At 43.1% G+C, this 19,756-nt stretch overlaps 2 protein-coding genes across 2 annotated transcripts; one reads left to right on the top strand and one right to left on the bottom strand.

Annotated features, from left to right (window-relative positions):
* Positions 1-5,811: 5,811 nt before the first annotated feature.
* LOC125519952 (SLH domain protein) lies at positions 5,812-11,285 on the top strand. Its single transcript, XM_048684733.2, has 10 exons — positions 5,812-6,100; positions 6,211-6,300; positions 6,679-6,944; positions 7,366-7,454; positions 7,537-7,640; positions 7,971-8,076; positions 8,162-8,237; positions 8,332-8,443; positions 10,095-10,626; positions 11,043-11,285. Exons 1-10 carry the CDS (start codon positions 5,899-5,901, stop codon positions 11,131-11,133), a joined length of 1,668 nt encoding a protein of 555 aa, XP_048540690.1. The 5' UTR covers positions 5,812-5,898; the 3' UTR covers positions 11,134-11,285.
* A 7,108-nt stretch (positions 11,286-18,393) lies between these two features.
* LOC125520777 (uncharacterized) lies at positions 18,394-19,072 on the bottom strand. Its single transcript, XM_048685795.2, has one exon. The coding sequence runs from the start codon at positions 18,949-18,951 to the stop codon at positions 18,607-18,609; it is 345 nt and encodes a 114-aa protein (XP_048541752.2). The 5' UTR covers positions 18,952-19,072; the 3' UTR covers positions 18,394-18,606.
* Between the last annotated feature and the right edge of the window lie 684 nt (positions 19,073-19,756).

Genomic DNA, 19,756 nt, shown 5'->3' with positions numbered 1-19,756 from the left:
GCAAGTATCGTACCGCTAGACAAAGGGAATTGTATACGGGATTGATCAAGTCCTTGACATCGTGGTTCATCCGATGAGATCATCGTGGAACATGTGGGAGCCAACATGGGTATCCAGATCCCGCTGTTGGTTATTGACCGGAGAGTCATCTCGGTCATGTCTGCATGTCTCCCGAACCCGTAGGGTCTACACGCTTAAGGTTCGGTGACGCTAGGGTTATAGAGATATTAGTATGCGGTAACCCGAAAGTTGTTCGGAGTCCCGTATGAGATCCTGGACGTCACGAGGAGTTCCGGAATGGTCCGGAGGTAAAGAATTATATATAGGAAGTGCTATTTCGGCCATCGGGACAAGTTTCGGGGTCACCGGTATTGTATCGGGACCACCGGAAGGGTCCCAGGGGTCCACCGGGTGGGGCCACCTGCCCCCGGGGGCCACATGGGCTGTAGGGGGTGCGCCTTGGCCTATATGGGCCAAGGGCACCAGCCCCAAGAGGCCCATGCGCCAAGAATCAAGGGAGAGGAAGAGTCCTAAAGGGGGAAGGCACCTCCGAGGTGCCTTGGGGAGGAGGGACTCCTCCCTGGCCGCACCCTTCCTTGGAGGAAGGGCCAAGGCTGCGCCTCCCTCCTCTCACTTGGCCCTATATATAGTGGGGGGAAGGGAGGGCAGCCCAACCTAAGCCCTGGCGCCTCCCTCTCCCTCCCATGACACATCTCCCTCCTCCCGCAGCGCTTGGCGAAGCCCTGTTGGAATCCCGTTACTTCCACCACCATGCCGTCGTGCTGCTGGATCTCCATCAACCTCTCCTCCCCCCTTGCTGGATCAAGAAGGAGGAGACGTCACTACTCCGTACGTGTGTTGAACGCGGAGGTGCCGTCCGTTCGGCGCTAGGATCATCGGTGATTTGGATCACGACGAGTACGACTCCATCAACCCCGTTCTCTTGAATGCTTCCACGCGCGATCTACAAGGGTATGTAGATCCACTCCTCCCTCGTTGCTAGATGACTCAATAGATTGATCTTGGTGATACGTAGAAAATTTTGAATTATTGCTACGTTCCCCAACAGGGACACCCCTGCAGGGTTTTGAACTTTCGAAAGCCGTGCCCGCGGTTATGGGCAGATGGGAATTTGTTAATGTCCGGTTGTAGAAAAACCTGAAGTTTAACTTAATTAAAAGCATCAACCGCGTGTGAAAACCTGATGGTCTCTTTCCGGCGGAGTCCGGGAAGTGAACACGGTGTTGGAGTTATGCTTGACGTAGGTTGTTGTAGGATCACTTCTTGATCATAATTTCTCGATCGTGCTTTGCCTTCTCTTCTCGCTCTCATTTGCATATGTTAGCCACCATATATGCTAGTCGCTTGCTGCAGCTCCACCTCTTACCTTTACCTTACCCATAAGCTTAAATAGTCTTGATCGCGAGGGTGCGAGATTGCTGAGTCCCCGTGGCTCACAGATTACTTCAAAAACCAACTTGCAGGTGCCGATGAGTCCGTGCAGTTGACGCAACCAAGCTCTGGAGGAGCTCGATGAAGATCTTGTCATTTGTGTTGTTTCGTTCTAGTTGATCAGTAGTGGAGCCCAGTTGGGGTCGATCGGGGACCTTATCGCATTTGGGGTTCTTCTTTTATTTTGGTTCCATAGTCGGACCTTGATTGTATTTGGATGTTGGAATGCTTTATTCATGTAATTGTGTGAAGTGGCGATTGTAAGCCAACTATGTATCTCTTTCCCTTATGTATTACATGGGTTGTTTGCGAAGATTACCTCACTTGCGACATTGCTTTCAATGCGGTTATGCCTCTAAGTCGTGCTTCGACACGTGGGAGATATAGCCGCATCGAGGGCGTTACACGCAAGCTGATGAGCAAGGCTGTGAGACCGGCCTAGCATATCGGTCATAACTTCCAGATGTAGCTGTTTAGTAATGAGGTTCTCATTGGTCTTCTTCGCAGTCTTTCTTAGAGATAGGACTTCAAGTCGAAGTTGAGTTGCAGAATGCCTTTCCGCTAGAACTTGGGACTGAAGAAGTCGAACTGATTCAGACAGCAAATTTTGTGAGCTTGTCTTACTGCTAATCTCAAGTAACTTGAACACTGCATCAAGACAAGACTTTGGGGTTGTCTCGCTATCTTCAGGATGTTTTGCCTTCTTTACTGCAAATTAGAAAATAAAGAGTAAGTTCAAAATATCAATAGCATAATTTGGCATTGTTCATAATGCAGGGAGCTTCATCAGACTACTGGATTACCATGTCAACATAACAAGCATAGATGAAGGGCAAAGACAATCATTGTATCAATTTTCGTTAATGTGCATGGCATGTTGTTCATATCACCAGCCACATCAGTAAGACAAAACAGGAGATGACAAGGTGCAAACGTGTGCTGCTTCACCACACATTGTATTATAGATCCACAAAAACAAGCATACATATAGGGAGTATTGAGTAATGTGCATGATATGAATAAGGAATTTGGTTTTACAAGTAAAACTTGGAACTTACGGTTGTTGCGAACATGCATTTTGATAGAAACAGCAAACTAAACATCAGTAAACGATAGGGAGTATGAGCAAATTAAACAACAGTTGAGGATAAAGGCTTTAGAAGGATTGACTTACATTAATAGTTAACACCGACTTTATAATGCCCTTCTCCATGTCAAGGTAAGGATAACTCGATAATTTCAGCACATAATCTTTTTCATAAGCATTGCATGTACTCTACATTTTGTAGAGAGTAATTATATATATGATAATACTGAAAGGGATAGAGGATAATGAAGATAAGATGCAGATTGATGGTACATAATCAACTACCAATCCCTGGAAGTACAAGCGTTACTGGACAAAATGTACTGACAAGAGCAATGGGCTACACTTCTGCACTGGCATTGTCTGTGTATTCAACTTTTTGGTAAGATTAAATATAGATCTGATATTTTTTAGTAAATGGTGGGCGAGGGAGATAAGATGTAGAATGCTACACAATGAACCAATCACTCTTCCCATAATACAAGAGTGTTTTGTACACTGGTGTACTGTACAAAACGTTCTTATATTATGGGACGGAGGGAGTAGCTGTTAATGTAAGTACAATGATAGATGACGTTTAGTCCTTACAAGAGGACTGCAGAGTTAAACCTCTTCAAAAGCATTGGGTTGATTCTAAATTTATGTAAGAGTCCATACAGATCTTATAATGTCCACCAAATGGACGATAACGAGGCTAACACGTGCAGTGATGCTACATAATCAAACAACTATGAAAGTAAGTATGGTCATACAGGGCAAGAGGTACTCACAAGAGCAATGCAGTGTGCAGTATAGTTGCGAGATTCTGTGGTCCCTTGAGAATGAATGTTATTCTGCTAACAGTTTTCATACAAGTGAGATGTTAAGGCAAATGTAGAAATGTAGTTTAAATTGTGATGTGATATCATAGACAGTACCTTACGATGCACACAAGACCAATGCATAACAAAATTATTCCAGTCACTGTCTGATAAATGTAGCACTAGAGACTTTACAGAAATTTCGTTTAGAGGCTTGCCATCGAAGTGCGCTTGCATCGGGTAGGAACGATACTTCATCAACGAGTGCTTGAAAAGTGCAACCAACCCTTGCTCGTCTTGACAATCCAGTTTGGTCCTCGTCTATTTAAAAGAATGAAATCTTGTGTCTTTTATCAGCAGAAACATCTGCAATAATTACCATAAATAACATTAGTACATTACTTACGCGTAAGTTGCGGACGAAGACTGAAAATTGTTCTGTGTCTGCGGTATAATCTTTCCATGAAGGAAAGATGTGCACAAAGTTCCTGACAACAATATAAGCTTCATCTTCTAAACTGGAAAGAAATGGAACATGGATCCTATTTGCTGCAATTGGGGCTCTCTCTGGTTCAAAAAAGGATTTGGCAACTGGATTTGGTGTACTCTTTGCTGGAATGGGGGCTTTGCGTCGTAGAGCTGGTGCTATGTCAACTGGCATCATCATATTATTTGCTGCAGTTGGGGTCTGCTGAGTTGAGGCATAAAAAATGACCAGTGTAGTAGGGTTAGAGTCTGCTAGAGTTGGGGTGTTTTGTGGGTCAGGTGATTTTGCAACTACACCTAATGAGCTATTTGATTTATCAGGTGTCACTACCTTTTTCAAATACTTTGCTCGTGCTCCTCCGCGATCATCAATCGCCCTCTTCCTTTTGAACGTCTGATACACAAGAACAGTATTTGAATGGATAAATATGGTATGATGACAGATGGAATATGTACTAAAAATGGATAGGCAAGCGTATTCACATACACGATGTGTAAACTAAGCTAATGGCAATGCAACAAAGTAGAAACAATGCAAAGCATCAGTTGCAAGATATGTGCGACCAATATAACCTTGAAAAGTTAAAGCAAGCACTTTGATGGGTGAATAAGATAAGGCATCTGCCTCTGACTCCTCCACTAGGGAGCTACATTGACTTAGGTCTCCCTCTAGCTCAGAATCACTGTTAGGATTATATTCTGAGCATGAATTTGTAGGTGGAGAGCGCTTGGATTGCATTGCATCCAGATTTGATTCCAGTCCCTTAATGCCAAGTTTGACAATCATGGCATTGTTCTACTTTATTCTTTTCATGCGCGCAAGCTTACAATCATTATGAAGCTGTTCAGAATCTGAGATTCATAAAAACATAAAAAATAGTCATATTATCTATGAAATGCATTACAAATTCAACTCGAAAAAGTGTCTCCCTATAAACCCCTGCATATGCAAAGTTCACCCCCCAACCATGCTGACTAGACCACACGCAGAAATGCAAACCTCTTATGGCTCTATAACAGGCAGACACACATTTCAAAACTGAAGTAGGAACATTAGAATCATATCAGATTCGTATTTGAACAAATAAACTAAAGAATTATCAGTGGCATAATGTTTAGCTTCAAGGGTGGAATGTTGGTAGTGTGACACAAAACAAGTAGACAAATTGTATTCCATGTAAAAGATCGTAGTCTATGTAAAAGCTGGAAATGACACGTTCTTTCTATACAATGCAGTGCTCATTGCCACATATGATGAAAGAGATCACACAGACAAATACTATTCACTCATGTCTACGGGTCCAGTATTTTGAAACAGGGTGGTCCACCCTAAAAAAATATTGACAATAAATATGACAAGGCAAGCATAGATGTAGTGAATCAATCATTTATTTGTGAGCTTACTAGGACATGTATGCAGAATTGTAACTGCAGTAAGACACCGTCCAAAATCTGAATCAAGAAGTTTGTCTATCATTTATTGTTTGTAATTAATCGACGTGAATAATTGAATATCATATCGAATGAGTAAGAAAGACAAGTAAAATTATCAACAAACCTGTTCCGCAGTTGTAATCTGGGTCAATGTCACTACGACTAACAATCCAAAATAACTAGTGTCTGTTCCTAGGGCTGAAATTTTGAAACCCTGTGAACTTTACAGGTACTAAAGATTACTAAAATACGTCTGAACCATTAAGTGCAGGTAGCACTCAGCACACAACAAATCCTAATGTCTTAGCATGACGACTTTCCGACTGTCTATTATAACAAGTTGTGCCCTGCTCCGAAGAGTGAGAGGCGATGACGGTGGCGCGCCTTCAGCTCGCTTCAATGTTTGTAGTCGTTGCTAGATGGTCTATGAATCTGAACATAATTTTCATTATTTCAGGTGTTTATTGTAATTTCATGATTGAAAATGAATAGATCGACGTAAAAAAAAGACAAATAAATTATCAATTCCCTCGATAAAGAAAAACCGACTCCTCTTTGTTGTTATGCACTAGACCCAAAATGGACGCCGTACGATGAGGCCGGCGGCATAAAAACCCTAGCCCTCGGTCGCGCCGCGGCATGGCCACCGCCACGACCTACACGCTCCGCCTCACCCCGCCCCCGCCGCCGCCGCGGCACCACGCTCCTCTCCTTCCGCAGCTCCGCCGCCGCGCGGCCGCGAAGGTGTCTGCTAGCTGGGTGCCAGCCGGCGGCGGCAACTCGGACGACGGGCTTGGCGGCTGGTGGCTCCCCGAGCAGCCGGCGGAAAAGGGGAGGTCAGGTAGATCTCTGACTGAGTACGCTGCTCGCCGAGTACGGGACGCGGAGAGATTGTACCTTTGAGAGGATATTTTGTTGTTCCGCTGTGACCCGTGGGGATTGCATTTGCAGGGTTCGGGAAAGCTATTGTGGTCGGATTGGGTGCGTCCGCAGCGATCGCTTTGGCTGGGATCACTTGGCGCTCTCCATCCTCGAGGAAGTGTAAGTTCGTCCCCATTTTAGCCCCAACAATAAAAATACCAGTCCCTGAAAATTGTAAGAGGATAGAGGAAGTACAGCAGAGCAATGTATAATTTGTTTGTACCTCTGTTACCCAAGTACTTGAACTATTCTCACCAGCTTCATGCTGTTCAAAATGGAAAGGTAGATTTGGAGCTTGTGATAATCATTTGAATTGTTTGGTTGTTGGGAACTGTCTACTCTTGTTCAACTTTAATCTCTGCTAACCTGTGATAGATTAGCTTCACGTCTGATGTGTTTACGATGGCAGCGATGCTACCCCCCCTCCCCTCGCGATAGAGTTAGCTCGTTTCAGGGTAATGGAAGAACTAGATAAACAATTTGAACACCACTTTTCAGGTTTACAGCAACTTATCGGTGCCCCATTGCATTATGTTCAAGAGAAGCTTTCAGTGGCGGACTCGACAGAAATTCCTGAAGATGATGCAAGCGTTAGAGAGCTGGGTACAATTGATGTTTCGAGGGTAAATGTTGATGAGAGGAATGCCACATCACCTGATGATTCAAGCCAAAACCACATACCAGCTGGTGGTGTTCGTATTTCTTTTACAGTCCCTGTAGATCCCATGCATGAGGAAGCTTTGTCCATATTGAAGAAGCTACAGGTGTGTTACATATTTACAACTTTGCATCTTAATTTAGGTTTCAGTATGGTACCTCATATGAAAAATCTTCCTTGTTATTTTTCACTTGGATTCTGTATCTTCTTAGCATATTAATATTGTGTGTTGTTGTGCAGTATCACCTAACAATTGATTAGACAAAGAAAATTATCTTGAACGCCTAGTTCATATACTTGTCTAAATATCATTCATTCCAAAAAAATACTTATCTAAATATCATATTGATTTTAGATTACACTCCTACTATTTTTGAAATTTAAGTGTTTATGTAGTTTACACGACATGCTGTGTATTTTATGAGTCACTTATCAATCCCTTTCAGCCTAATTGTCTTCTAAGAAAAACAGAATTATTTAAAGCAACATTAGTTCTTACAATATTTTCATCACCTTCTGTGCCTCAGATAATTGAGAATGATGCTAGCTCCGGTGACTTCTGTACTAGGAGGGAATTTGCAAGATGGTTTGTTAAATTATGCTCAAAATTAGAGAGGTAATGAAGCAATGCGGTATTTACAAAACATCTGAGCTTTGCATGCCATTTTAACATTGCCTTATTTATCACTGTCTTGCAGGAAAAGGATGCACAGGATCATACCGAATCTAATAACTTCTGGTTCAGTCGAAAGTGCGTTTGATGATGTAAATTTTGATGACCCGGATTTCTTGTATATTCAGTGTAAGTTTATATTTACATTGAATGACCTAAAGCTTTATGTAGTAAGTCCTTACATCTCAAAGATAGGCTTCATATGCACCTAGCCAAACCAATGCCGGTCAAGCAAGTCTTGGCAATGCAAATGCCCAACCTTCGTAGTGCTTATGTATGATTTCGTGTTGAGCCTAGTAACGAACAAATAGATGGTCTTTCCTTCCACATTACTTTGGCCATGCAATGTGAAGTGATGCTCTTTTGATTTCTGAGCCTATGCCTTTTGTTGTGAAACAAAATATTTTTCATTGGATTTTCAGATGCTGATTATCTAATCATTGTTTTGATGCTGAAAAGCTTTAGGAGAATCTGGCATTGTGCCTAGCAAGCTATCAAGCTTCTTTGGAACATCGGCAAATGGCTCTCAAAGTGCCAACAGAAATTCCAACTTCCTACCTGAAAGGTACTAACATATGGAATATGTAGTTTCCCCTTAATGGTGATAACTGAAATGTTTTAATAAATGGTATTCTTTGTTGCTGCTGTAGTTATCTGTCACGTTTTGATCTTGTTAACTGGAAACTACTAGTGGAGTATCCATTTGCATCAGAACTAGACCAAAAGGTACATATATCTTCTGATCTTTTTATGTTCTACTGCAGTGTTTCTATTCTCTAGTTTCATTCTTTTGTGAATCCTGACTCTGGTTACAGTCCAGATGCTGAGTAAAAATGTTCATACGTTGGATTTGAGCGCTTGGCCAGATGTAACAGCGTCCGTATTTGTGGACTTGTTTGGCGGTGACCACAGCATCGTCAGCAAAGTTTTTGGTATGATTTGCTAATAATTTATTTATATTTGCCGTCAATTGGTTGCAAGGCTATGATTTTCTATAAATTGCATTACTAAGAGTAACAGGCTTACCAAGACTACATTTGTTTTTGTCATTTTGATGATTTCCTATTTTAGTGACTGGGAGCTCTGTTTTACTTTGCCATATGCTAATGGTGTGTTTCAACTTGTTTTTACATGTGCTTTGTTTCAGTGTAGTCATGCATCTCTGTGGTCTCTCTTTCAATTGTTTGGCTTATTTTTGCTACTGTTGAGCTCATGCATAAAGTTATGCTGTTGTTTTTTATTTTTAAGTTGTATGTATCATGTAGCAGAAGTACTACAGCATGCACACCCACAAGGATATATGCCTGTGCACGCAGCAGCACAGGCAGGGCCCTTACATCCATTGACTTGGTCTCGAACACAGTCAATTGATACCAGACTAGGATTGGCACCTAACTTGTTGCAGGTTCAGTTTGTTTGGAAGTCTGGAGAGACACCTGATTGGAAGTCTCTTGAGGATTCTATTTCCATCAACTTGGTTTCAGAGTCAGTCACTTAGCACCAGATTAGAGTTGGCACTACTTGGTTGCAGGGTCTGTTCATGCTAGGGTGGGGTTTTATTTCAATATTACTAGAGGATTGACTCTATTGTAAAGAGAGGGGATGTATGGGGAAGACAAATAGACAGTGAATCTATAAACTTTTAAATGGAGGCTTACCTCCAAGAACCCCGACTATCTTGCACTTGCACTCCACAATGGCAGGCTGCTAGACTAATCCCCACGTTCTCGTCCAACCACCACCCATGTTTACCCCCTACACAATAAGTCCCATGGCAGTGTGACTTTTCAGCTGCTGGGAAAACCTCACTGCTTATTGTTTTGTCCAAATAATAGTACTTAGTAGATCCCTGAACGTGTCACCCTTTAGGGTTTTTTCTTCTCTGTATTGGATGAATTCCCTATAACACTTTGCAATGAAAAGAGTAAATTTGTTATGGTAAAGTTCCTTTAAAATAATTGGTTGTGGATTCTGCTATCCATCATTTACAGTAATAACGAAAGTGCTCTTCCCTCAGCATGGTCTGTTTTCTCTGTTCTATTTGTCCTGAACCGAGATTGCACTGGGTTGTTTCTATGTAAACAATATGGATGGAGCTCGTGTTATCAAGTGAAGAATCTAGGGCTAGTTGAAACTTATAAATTTGGGCAACTTTGCCCTATATATGCTTGTCCCACTCAAAGCTTCTCTGTCTCATTTGCCTGTTCAATGTATGAATCTATATTAGAGGGATCTAACTGTAACATTTGGGAATGTTAAGTGGTTTTCAATGTTCTGGGGAAGACATTAAGTGTGCCAAATTAGGCCATTACAGTCTGTTGATTACTTCAACTGCATATTTGTCCTGGTACTTGATTTTATGATGATATCTTTGTTTTTGCTTTAATAACTGTTACAAAAAGTTGTTGACTTATGGACAAGCATGACCTTAGCTGACTATTTTCTGTATGAACGCATCAGTACAAGAACCGTTGCTGGTACTAGATATTGCTCTCTAGTGTCATTTGGCGATTCATATTGTTGCCAACTTCAGTAAGTGGAACAGCTAAGATCATTAACTTGTGCTATCACTGTATTTGATAGGAAACACCAGGCGCCTTCAACATCATAAGCCTGTAACAAAAGCACAAGCGGCTGCTGCACTGACCAGTGGTAGAATGGAAGAAGTAGTACGCGATGAACTAAATAGACTTGAAGCAGAAAATCAGTCCCGGCTTTCTGCTATGAGTGAAATGATGGAAGAGTTAATTAATAGAGGGGATATAAAACAATATTGGGAAGACAAGATGAAAAAGGAGCAAGACCGTGGGTTTGAAGTTGAGAAGCATCTTCAAGATGTTTTGCATGAGCTTGCAAATGAGAGGACGGATCAAGAAAAGGAAATTGCAGACTTGCTAAAAGAAAAATCAGCTCTAGAGCGTCAGAATCAGGAACTCGTATGTTTAAGGTCAGAAGTTGATGGCATGTATGATAGACTGGCCACCGAGAGTCTAGAGGTCATGGCTGATGAAGAAAATCTGGAAAAGTTGTCCTCTGACATGAGCAGCAAGCATCAAGCTGTCACTGAAGCTAAATCGTATCTTGAAGCTGAGAAGGAAGCTCTTACTATGCTAAGGTATGTCATTATACAACCTTTACTTTTGGTTATGAGTACATTGTACTGTTCCCTGATACATATCACCTGCAGACCCTGCACCATGATTATATATTTATATGGTACCAAGGAAAAATTAGTTTGTCATCTTATGTCAGAGTGGGCATTGAAAAATTACGTGCACATGCTCTAGTTCAGGAAAAGGTGCTTTATCCTATAGTGTGAACTTTGCATATTGTTAAACCTGTTCATCTGCAAAAGCATAATAACCGGAAAATAACTTGTCCTGTATTGAATGAAAATTACATAGAATCTATTATTCCATTGATGTCAAAGGAGCGGTCAAGATCATCTGCCTGAATCGTATGCAAGTTAAGCTCTTTTGTGCGGTCTTACCATCCTCGATATCCATATATGATGCTAGTTTTTTTTATCAGATCCTGGGTGGAGCAGGAAGCAACGCGCGTGCATGAACATGCTGAGGTACTTGAGAGGGCGGTGAGAAGATGGCGAGTCCCAGCTGACTGAGCCTGCAAACAAAAATCTGGCGTTTTATTTGGTGTGAGTCTCAACTTGCTGTAAGAAAAGGTTATGTTCTGTGTTGCCATTGCTTCGACTGTCAGTTATAAGTACTTCCCTCACCAGAATGGAATGTCAGTATCTGCTAGGCCCTTTCTTCCTCTGTTGTTTATTAGTGACTTGTTTATGGTGGGCAATACCAGTTTTTTGCTGTTGCAATTTTGCTGGCCCTGGCTAGGTCTCAGTCGACTGAGACATAACGAAATCAAGTTGATATAGTATGTAAGAAGAAAAAAAACTGAAAATAATTTTTTTGCGCGAATCTCCATGCAAAATGAAAGGAAGATAGTATCGACTGAGACTTAGCAGAGTAAAATAACTTAACAAAATTGAATTGTAACGCCAATTTGGGAGGCTGAAATTTTGGGGGCTACGTTTTGCGATGATGCACTCTCTCAGCTGGACCAGGGTTGCACGGATGTATGCCATTCTATTCCCTCTGGAAGTTTTGACTAACTGTGTTTTACCAGATCGTCACTGAGGTACGTAGTACTAATGAGTTCCACACAGATGGAAATGGACGAGGAAAAAACCTCTCCTGGCGGCGACAATGGGAGCTGAATCAGCCGCACGACGTTACCCACAACACAAGTAGCGCTGAAGCACCCGTGCACGTGCACTCATCCCTCTGACGAAAAAAAGGACAACACATTCGGCACACGCAGAAGTAGAGGAGGCATGTGTAGCGACCAGACCTCAAATAGTCTGATCTCTGTGCTCCGGTGTCATCCCTGGATCAGTAATGCTGACACCACACAATATTCGGAGGATTTATAACAGAGTAGCAATCACACACTTATTACATCGAGTGTCTCAAAAAAGAACTTATTACAATAAGTATGGCTTAAGGCCATCTAATAACGATAACAGCGGAAGGCTTGGAAGATAAGTGAGTCCATCAACTCCAACGGCATCACTGAGTATAGAACCACGACCTAAAAACTCCTTAATCGTCATCTGAAAAGTCTGCAATATTAACGTTGCAGCCCGAAAATGGGTCAGCACATGAAATATGCTGGCAATGTAACACATAGAGAGTAATGGAATGAAACGACTATACTATATGCATATTTGGCTGGTGGAACCTCTATGGTTACAGTTTTGCGTAAAGCCAATTTTTCTCTACTTCAAATGAATAAAATTTAATTACTATCATGGTGGTTGTTAAACATTGAGAATGGTTGACAGCATTCTCAATCACAATTAAGCATCATCATTAAACATAACCCAACAAAATTAATTTAGAGTAACATGTTGAGATTCACATGAAAATCCAAGTACTAGATACTCAAGATGTCCATAACCGGGGACACGGCTAACCATGATTAGTTTATTACACTCTGCAGAGGTTTGCACACTTTTCCCCACAAGACTCGATCGCCTCCGTTTGGTTTCTCGCACTACATGGTGTTTGAGAAGACGGATGACCGAGACATAATCTTTCAGAAGCGCTAGCACCTTACGATCGGGTAGACCGTACCACCTACATCCCCTACATCTGCTAGTCTACCACTGTAAGAGTTCGCACAACTTAGTCAACTATGCTAGAGCCCATACTAGCTTGTGGCTGCACACGGAAGTTTCTAGTATGAATAGTCTCATGATCCCTTTGAGCCTGGGTGGCGGTCCAAAAGAAAACAGGCAAGTCCTGGAATACCCAGGTGCCTCAATCCACCCAGATGTGTGTTTAAGTTGCCACCTTAGATAAACCATTAGTTAACAATCTCACATCTGTCATGGATATCACTCACCCAATCCACGTCTACTAGCATAGCATGGCATAATAAGCAAACGCAGAAGTAACTCCCAAAGGTTTGATAATAAACAGGTAATATGTACTACCTCATCTACTTCCCATCCCACAATTCAATTAGATCCTAATCATGCAATGTGTGAGGATTGATCTAATGCAATAAAACTGGGTAGTAGAAAATGTATCATCAAAGTGTTACTTGCCTTGCTGATGATCCGCGAAACCTAACGATTCGAAGTAACAGGCGGCGCACTCCGGGTACTCTATCGCAGACAAACAAACAAGCATACAATAAGTACTCGTCTAATGCACAGGTAAAACTCAAATAAGAGATCTAAGCAGAAAGTTTAACTTAAGAACTCCGGTTGGCAAAAAGAATCAAATCGAACGAAGCAACGAAAGACGAACGGCGAAAGAAAACAACTTCGTTCTACTAATCTGGATCTAGGACAAATTTTACAGTAGCAAAATCTTGTTTAAGTTGGTTAAACGGATAGAGGGTTTCGAGACGAATCCCTAGGCGCTTGAATCGCCTAATTCCGATAAACGAGCGAAAAGTTAAACTAAAACAAAAATCGGATCAGGAATTGCGATCAGAAAAATCGCGGATTTAATCCGAGAAAAAGAAAAACAACGAACGCTGATTTTTTTCTTTTTTTCGGCACGGAAAACGAGGCGCGACTAACCTTGGGCGGTGGGATCGTCGGCGGCGGCGGCGGCTCCGGCGACACGCGCGGATCGAGGTGAGGCTGATGGGCTGGGGCGGCTTGGGGCGGCGCTATTTAAAGGCTGCCTCCGGGCGGTGTCCCGCTCGGGTACGGCCCGAAGTCGGTTCGTTTTTTTAATTATTCCGCTCGGAAGAAAAATAAAAAGAAATACTAAACGGACTCCAAAAATTTCGAAATAAATTTTCACGGGCTTCTAAAATCAAGCCGCACAAGGTGAACATTTATTTGGGACCTAAATACAATTTTGAAAAATGCACATTTTTTCTAAATTCAAATAAAACACCGAAAAACTCCGAAATAAAATCTTATTTGATTTTATTATTAAATCCTCAATATTTTTTTATTTTGGGAAAGTCATTTTATTCCCTCTCTCATATTTTGTAGTAGAAATAATTGATGATAAAATAAATAAAATCAAATGATCATATTCTCAAAATTTGAGAGAACTCAAATATGAAAATAACGAAATCCCCAACTCTCTCCGTGGGTCATTGAGTTGCATAGAATTTTTAGGATGAACCAAAATGTGAAGTAAAATATGATATGCATGATGATCTAATGTATAACATTTTAAATTGAAAATTTGGGATGTTACAGCATGGCGCAGGACGCGAGCTCCGAGTACTCATTAGCGAGCCGGAAAAATCGGGTGGGCTGCTCACTCAATGCCCACCTTGAATCCCTTTCCCCTTTCTCCCACACTCACCCTCTGACAACCCCGCTTGCGAGGCGGGTCCACCACAACAATCGGGTGCAATCATACGCGCCAATGAAGCAGATCTTGCCGATGACGCCATTGCACTATCCATCCATCGAGGCTCGAGTGTTCCGGTGGTGGCACAGGCATCATTTTTGAGAACTTGTGGGTGCATGTGCATGGACCCAACAAAGCCAGGCGGCTCGCGCCACCTCTGCATCGTTTCGTTGGTTTCAGCAAGCACTCTGTGTTTTCCTGGGGAAAATAATATCTACCTACACTACACCTACACACACACACGAAACGATCGAGATGATCCGAGCCGTCCCTTTCTGGATGCAGACCACGAAACATTTGTAGTGCTGCTACGATGAATGCTCCATAAACCCACCGTACGTGTCGGCCCGATCGATCTACCTGGAAAGGCCACCGGAGGCGTAACAACCACTCACTCATGCGTGGACCCGGCGGCCGGTGGGTGCTTCCTGTGCATGCCCCTTCCGTTTGCCGTGTTCCCCCATCGATTGCTCCAACCCAACCCAGGCAAAAGGCCTCCCAAGTGGCAATCCATCCATGTTTTCGTGTGCGACTCCTGTGCACATACGACGCGCACCCGATCATCGTTCGGCCAAACCAGATGTTTATCAGTTCTTTTTTCCTTTTTTGATAAATACTCCTAGATCTTTATCAGATTTGATCAGATGACGGGGCAATGGGAAAAGGGGTCAGGGGGAAATTGGCAAAGCATGGCCAAGAAATTGCCAAAGGTGGCACTCATAGCGTGCACACAATCAAGCCTTGTCCACGAGCGGTTTGGCCGGATTTTCTCCCCTCTCTGTACGGGGGAGTTCTTCCCGTTTAAGCTAAGCAGTCCCTTGGGGCGACAAATGCCGTGGTACTCGTCTGTCCCAGATGTCGCTCGGTGTGTGTGTCCTCTGCTCCTTTTCGGGGCTGAGGTCCCTCATGGTAAAGTGAGCTATAGTGTTAACTTGTACTACGCAATAAGCTGGCATGCAATGATCCCTCCTGAAGATGGGACGGTGGAAGATGGCGGTGGCGGATCCTAGAGCGTGTGCATGTGGTGCTCGTTATGGGACGCCTAGACCGGTTGGTACTCTCAGCTTGCCAGGGGGACGATTTCTTGAGATGATGCCCGTTGATGCGGTCAAGTCTCATCTTTATATTTGTAGGTGTAGCGACTTTATTCGTCTTGAATGTGGCTTTGGATTGATATCTGTATTCGTTTTGTTAGAATCTGATGAGTGAATTAATCAAGATGGTCGCATGCATCATTTTGATGCGCAGATCAGGGGTAATCCTTCTTTTCGAACAACAAGATTAAAAGAAATTTAAAAGTGATCACCAGGTCGATATGAACACTAACAAAAAAGATATGAACACTCAAATACTCTCTCCCTTTCCTCCTTGTATAGTTGCACGGCTGTTTATGTTATTTATTTTTTGTCGGAAAGGAATGTTTTATTAATAATCAGTCAAAGGGCATTCAGCCTTACGGAGTTCTGGAACATCGCCTGGTCCTAGAAGCCGTACAAAAGTAACAGAAACTTGGAGGTTGGAAGATGAGGAAAACAATTGGTCCTTGAAGCATATGCTTTTATGTTGAGAAATATATACCTCAAAGCTCCATTATTTTCAGAAATGGAATAATCTGTGCATTTCCCGATGGTTCCATAATTTTGTTATTCTTCTAACAACATTTTTATTGTTTGTTGTAGGCCTTGAATGGTACTGTGGATCATGATAATTTCGTTTGCCCAACAACGCACTGCCTATTGTAATGTTTGTTTGACCCATCATTCCCTAATTTGTAAGCGCAACACAATTCACCAATTGCATATTGATACACTTTTAAATATTGTTACAAGGTTTGTTTGGTTAATCTTGCCCTTTTGCTGCTGGCTCTATAGTGTTTGCACACGTATGTATTTATACTAGCCCATAGTCATTTGTTGGTGAAGCACGTCATTTGACATTTTCTTACGAGAATTTGCAAGTGTACGACCCATTTGACCGTGTGCATTTTTTGTTGTTGATCTTTCAATACTTGGAAGTGCATCTTTTGTGTGGCACAAAATTGACCAGTTTCGTCGGCTGACTCCCGCAAGGTAAATATAAAAAAGAACGAGGATAGAAGGTGTATAGTGCAAACTTCTGATATCCCACACCCCCGGGGGCTCCTGAAAACCTAAGGTTTGTGCACCTAAGGGTTGGATTACCAGCATGTCCAAGTTGGCATTCCATGCAGGGCCAGCCCTGAGGGGGGGGGGGGGCGAACGGGGCGGCCGCCCCGGGCCCCCGAAAGTCAGGGGGGCCCTCACAGGTATGTGTACGTAGGGTACAATACAGGTATATACCTCGAGCGAAGAAAAACTGAACCAAATTAACTCAGCGACGCCTCAGCCTCGCGTGCTAGGCCTAGGAAAGAAAAGGAGAGATGACGGGCCTGGCCCATGCTTGCACGTACAGGCAGAGACGTGCATAGGAAAGGAATCGCTTACACCTCAAAAAAAGGAAAGGAAATACCCTCAAAGAAAAGGAAAGGAATCGCTCGATTCACGCAGGATTTCCTTTTTCTTCGGATCGTTTGGTCATCTCGTTCCCTGCTCTTTTGCATGTCCCCTACCTTTGTTCGTCTAATCGTGTTCAAGATCTGAACTCTACCTCCTGACAACCGACGCGATGACCGCGGCAGGTACCTCTCTCACACGCCTTCTGCCCTCGCCTGTTCTTCTTGTTTCTTTCTTTTTCTAATCCCGATTTCCGATCAATCAATCGACCTTGTCAATAGGGATCTGTTTTCAGGTGATCAAATCATTGCGCACACATAGCTAAATTAGACTACAGAGAGAAGGTACTATACTATGCCCCAGCAGATTTTGTCATTGTATTAGATTCAAATCTTCTGTAATTAATCTAATATTTTACTTTCAATTTTAGCACCGTCATATCGGGTTTAGGTAGAAAGTATCCATCCGGATGTGATAAAAGAAAAAGTAAGGAGGTACTAGATGAGATGAAAGCATCATTGAGAGAGGATCCTTAATACCAGAAGACAATGTTGACGTCAACATGGATGATATCAATGTGAGCAATCATGCGCCCATATTTAATTCATCCGCGGCAGAATTTGCTAATGTCGATGAGGAATCAGTTATGCCTGTGGATTTATGATCGAAGCAATTTGGGTAATCTTGATAACAAAGCTAGGGATATATTAGTGGGAAAAAGGGCCTAAAAGGGAAGAAGAAAACACTAAATATCCTTTCGATGAAAATTCAAGACATTTTTTCGTATAGTCATTACTAAAGAGAAATATGTAGTGGAGAGGTGCATGATAGGAAATGCTTAATTTTTTCAGAACTCCAAAAAAAAGTGTTTTGTTTTTGCGTAAACTTTACAATTTTCGTAAATGCAAGTGTGCATTGGGGCATGCATCTATATATTGAGTTGAAACTTACACATGCAATGTTTGAAGTAATATGACCATTTGTGACCTGGGTATTTTAAGTTTCTCATTTATACTCTGGCCATGAATTGTCGAATTGTTTTAAAAATATTATTGTCTGTGTGCGTGCGTGTGTGACCTATTGTTCTATTTTGTAGTAGAACTTAAAAGGTTTTTCTGGTTAAGCTTTATGAAGTAGATTCCGAGGTACTCAGGTTCTTAAAATCCGGTCTAATGGCTAAATATCGTTCTAAAAAACCTATGTCATGACACCAAACAGGCCGAACAAAGCGAGCACACGAGGAAACGGTACAATATTTACGGTATGGTTCGTTGAACACATAGACTCATGTGACCTGGCTGATAGGTAGAACTAAAGCGAAAATATTAATCTTACCACTCACGCTGATCAATCTAGCACATAAACCATGAGGATTTCTAAAGAAAATATGGGTAGTCTGGAAGAAAAAAGAATTCTCCATGGAATAATTTGCCTAGCTGATCAACTCCCACAAGCAGAGCACCTAGTTTTGCAATCAAAGAAAATTGCATAGGCAACACCAAGTTTTGCAGAAAAGTACTGTAGTTTATAATTCCTATTATCATTACAATACCAGTAAAAACGAAAAACAAACAAAGCACTAAGAAGAAGCAACATATACACGAACACTCTGCCTCTCTCACCGGACAAAAAACAGAGCAAGCTTCGCCATCTTTCCGCTCTGCTCGGCCCAAGGAAGGAGGACGACGAGGAGGAGCGCCTCCGCACGGACGCTAGCTAACGGACGCCGGCGTTGGCGGCGAGCTTGAAGGACGCCGGGAGCGGGCTGCGCATGGGCGAGCGGGGCGGCTGCGCGAGGCGGTGTCCGTCGGCGTCGTAGTAGATGACCCCGGAGAACTCCAGCGGCTGGCAGCGCTCCCCCATGAGTATCTCCTTCCTCCACAGCCCGCCCTCCTCCTCCGGCCCCGCCGCGGCCTTCCCCTTGCCCGTCGGCAGCGAGAAGGCCTTCCTCCACGGCGCCACGGCCGGCCTGCCGCTGCCCATCCTCCTCGCCGCCCGCTGCAGCCGCTGCGTGCACGTGCTCACCAGCGCCGCCACCGCCTGCAGGAGGCTCGCGCCCATCTCCGGCGGCCGATCTCCTTTTTTTTTCTTGAACTGGGCGGCCGATCTCCTTCTGGTGTGGTCTCTCTGGTTTGTGTGTGCTGTAGCGGAGTTTACTGCTCTGGGGTGGTGGCCGTCGGGTTTGGCGGCATATATAGGCGGCGGGGTGGGCTCGGGGGTGGTGGTGGCGGGCGCCGCGCGAAAGTCAAACAAGTGGGTTGGAAAGAGATTTGTCTACTTAATTCAATTTTGCTACTAATCGGCGCGATCTAATCCAAACGGATGGAATGCCATCTTCCTCTCTCACAAGAGAAAGAGAAAGTTTCTGCTGGAGCTCCAGATTCACTGCCGTATCGCCGGCGTATGATTGATATTCTTCCATGGAGTTTCCGTCTACCATGATCCACAGTATCCTGTATGATATGTCTGACCAATGATGTTAGTTTTCCATAAAAAAATCGAATCATGTTTTCCATATATTTTTCTATACAATATGGTGATGAAGATGGCGGCTGACCTTTGGCATGGCAACCCTGGCTCGTCCGTCAGCGGATTTGGACAGGGACAAACCAAAAAGGCAATAATTCATCTCATCTGATGTGATCAGGTCTGTGGTCACGTACGCATTTGAGCTCCAATTTTACGGCTCTTGTGATTTGTGAAGAGCGAGAAGGCGTCAAGATGATCATCACGCGGCATTAACCCTGCAAGATAACCTCTCCCGCATTTCTTCCTTTTCTTTTTTTGACAACTCCCGCATTTCTTCCTGGTTGACCCTGCCCCGAATTACTTAAACAAATCTTCGTGCCCTTTCAAGTGCCATATC

The sequence above is a fragment of the Triticum urartu genome, chromosome 7A (assembly GCF_056163025.1).
Source record: "Triticum urartu cultivar PI428250 chromosome 7A, HENAU_Tu73, whole genome shotgun sequence".
NCBI classification, from domain to species: Eukaryota; Viridiplantae; Streptophyta; class Magnoliopsida; order Poales; family Poaceae; genus Triticum; species Triticum urartu.
Note: the sequence above shows the minus strand (reverse complement) of the source record. Positions and strands in the feature narration are given on the sequence as shown.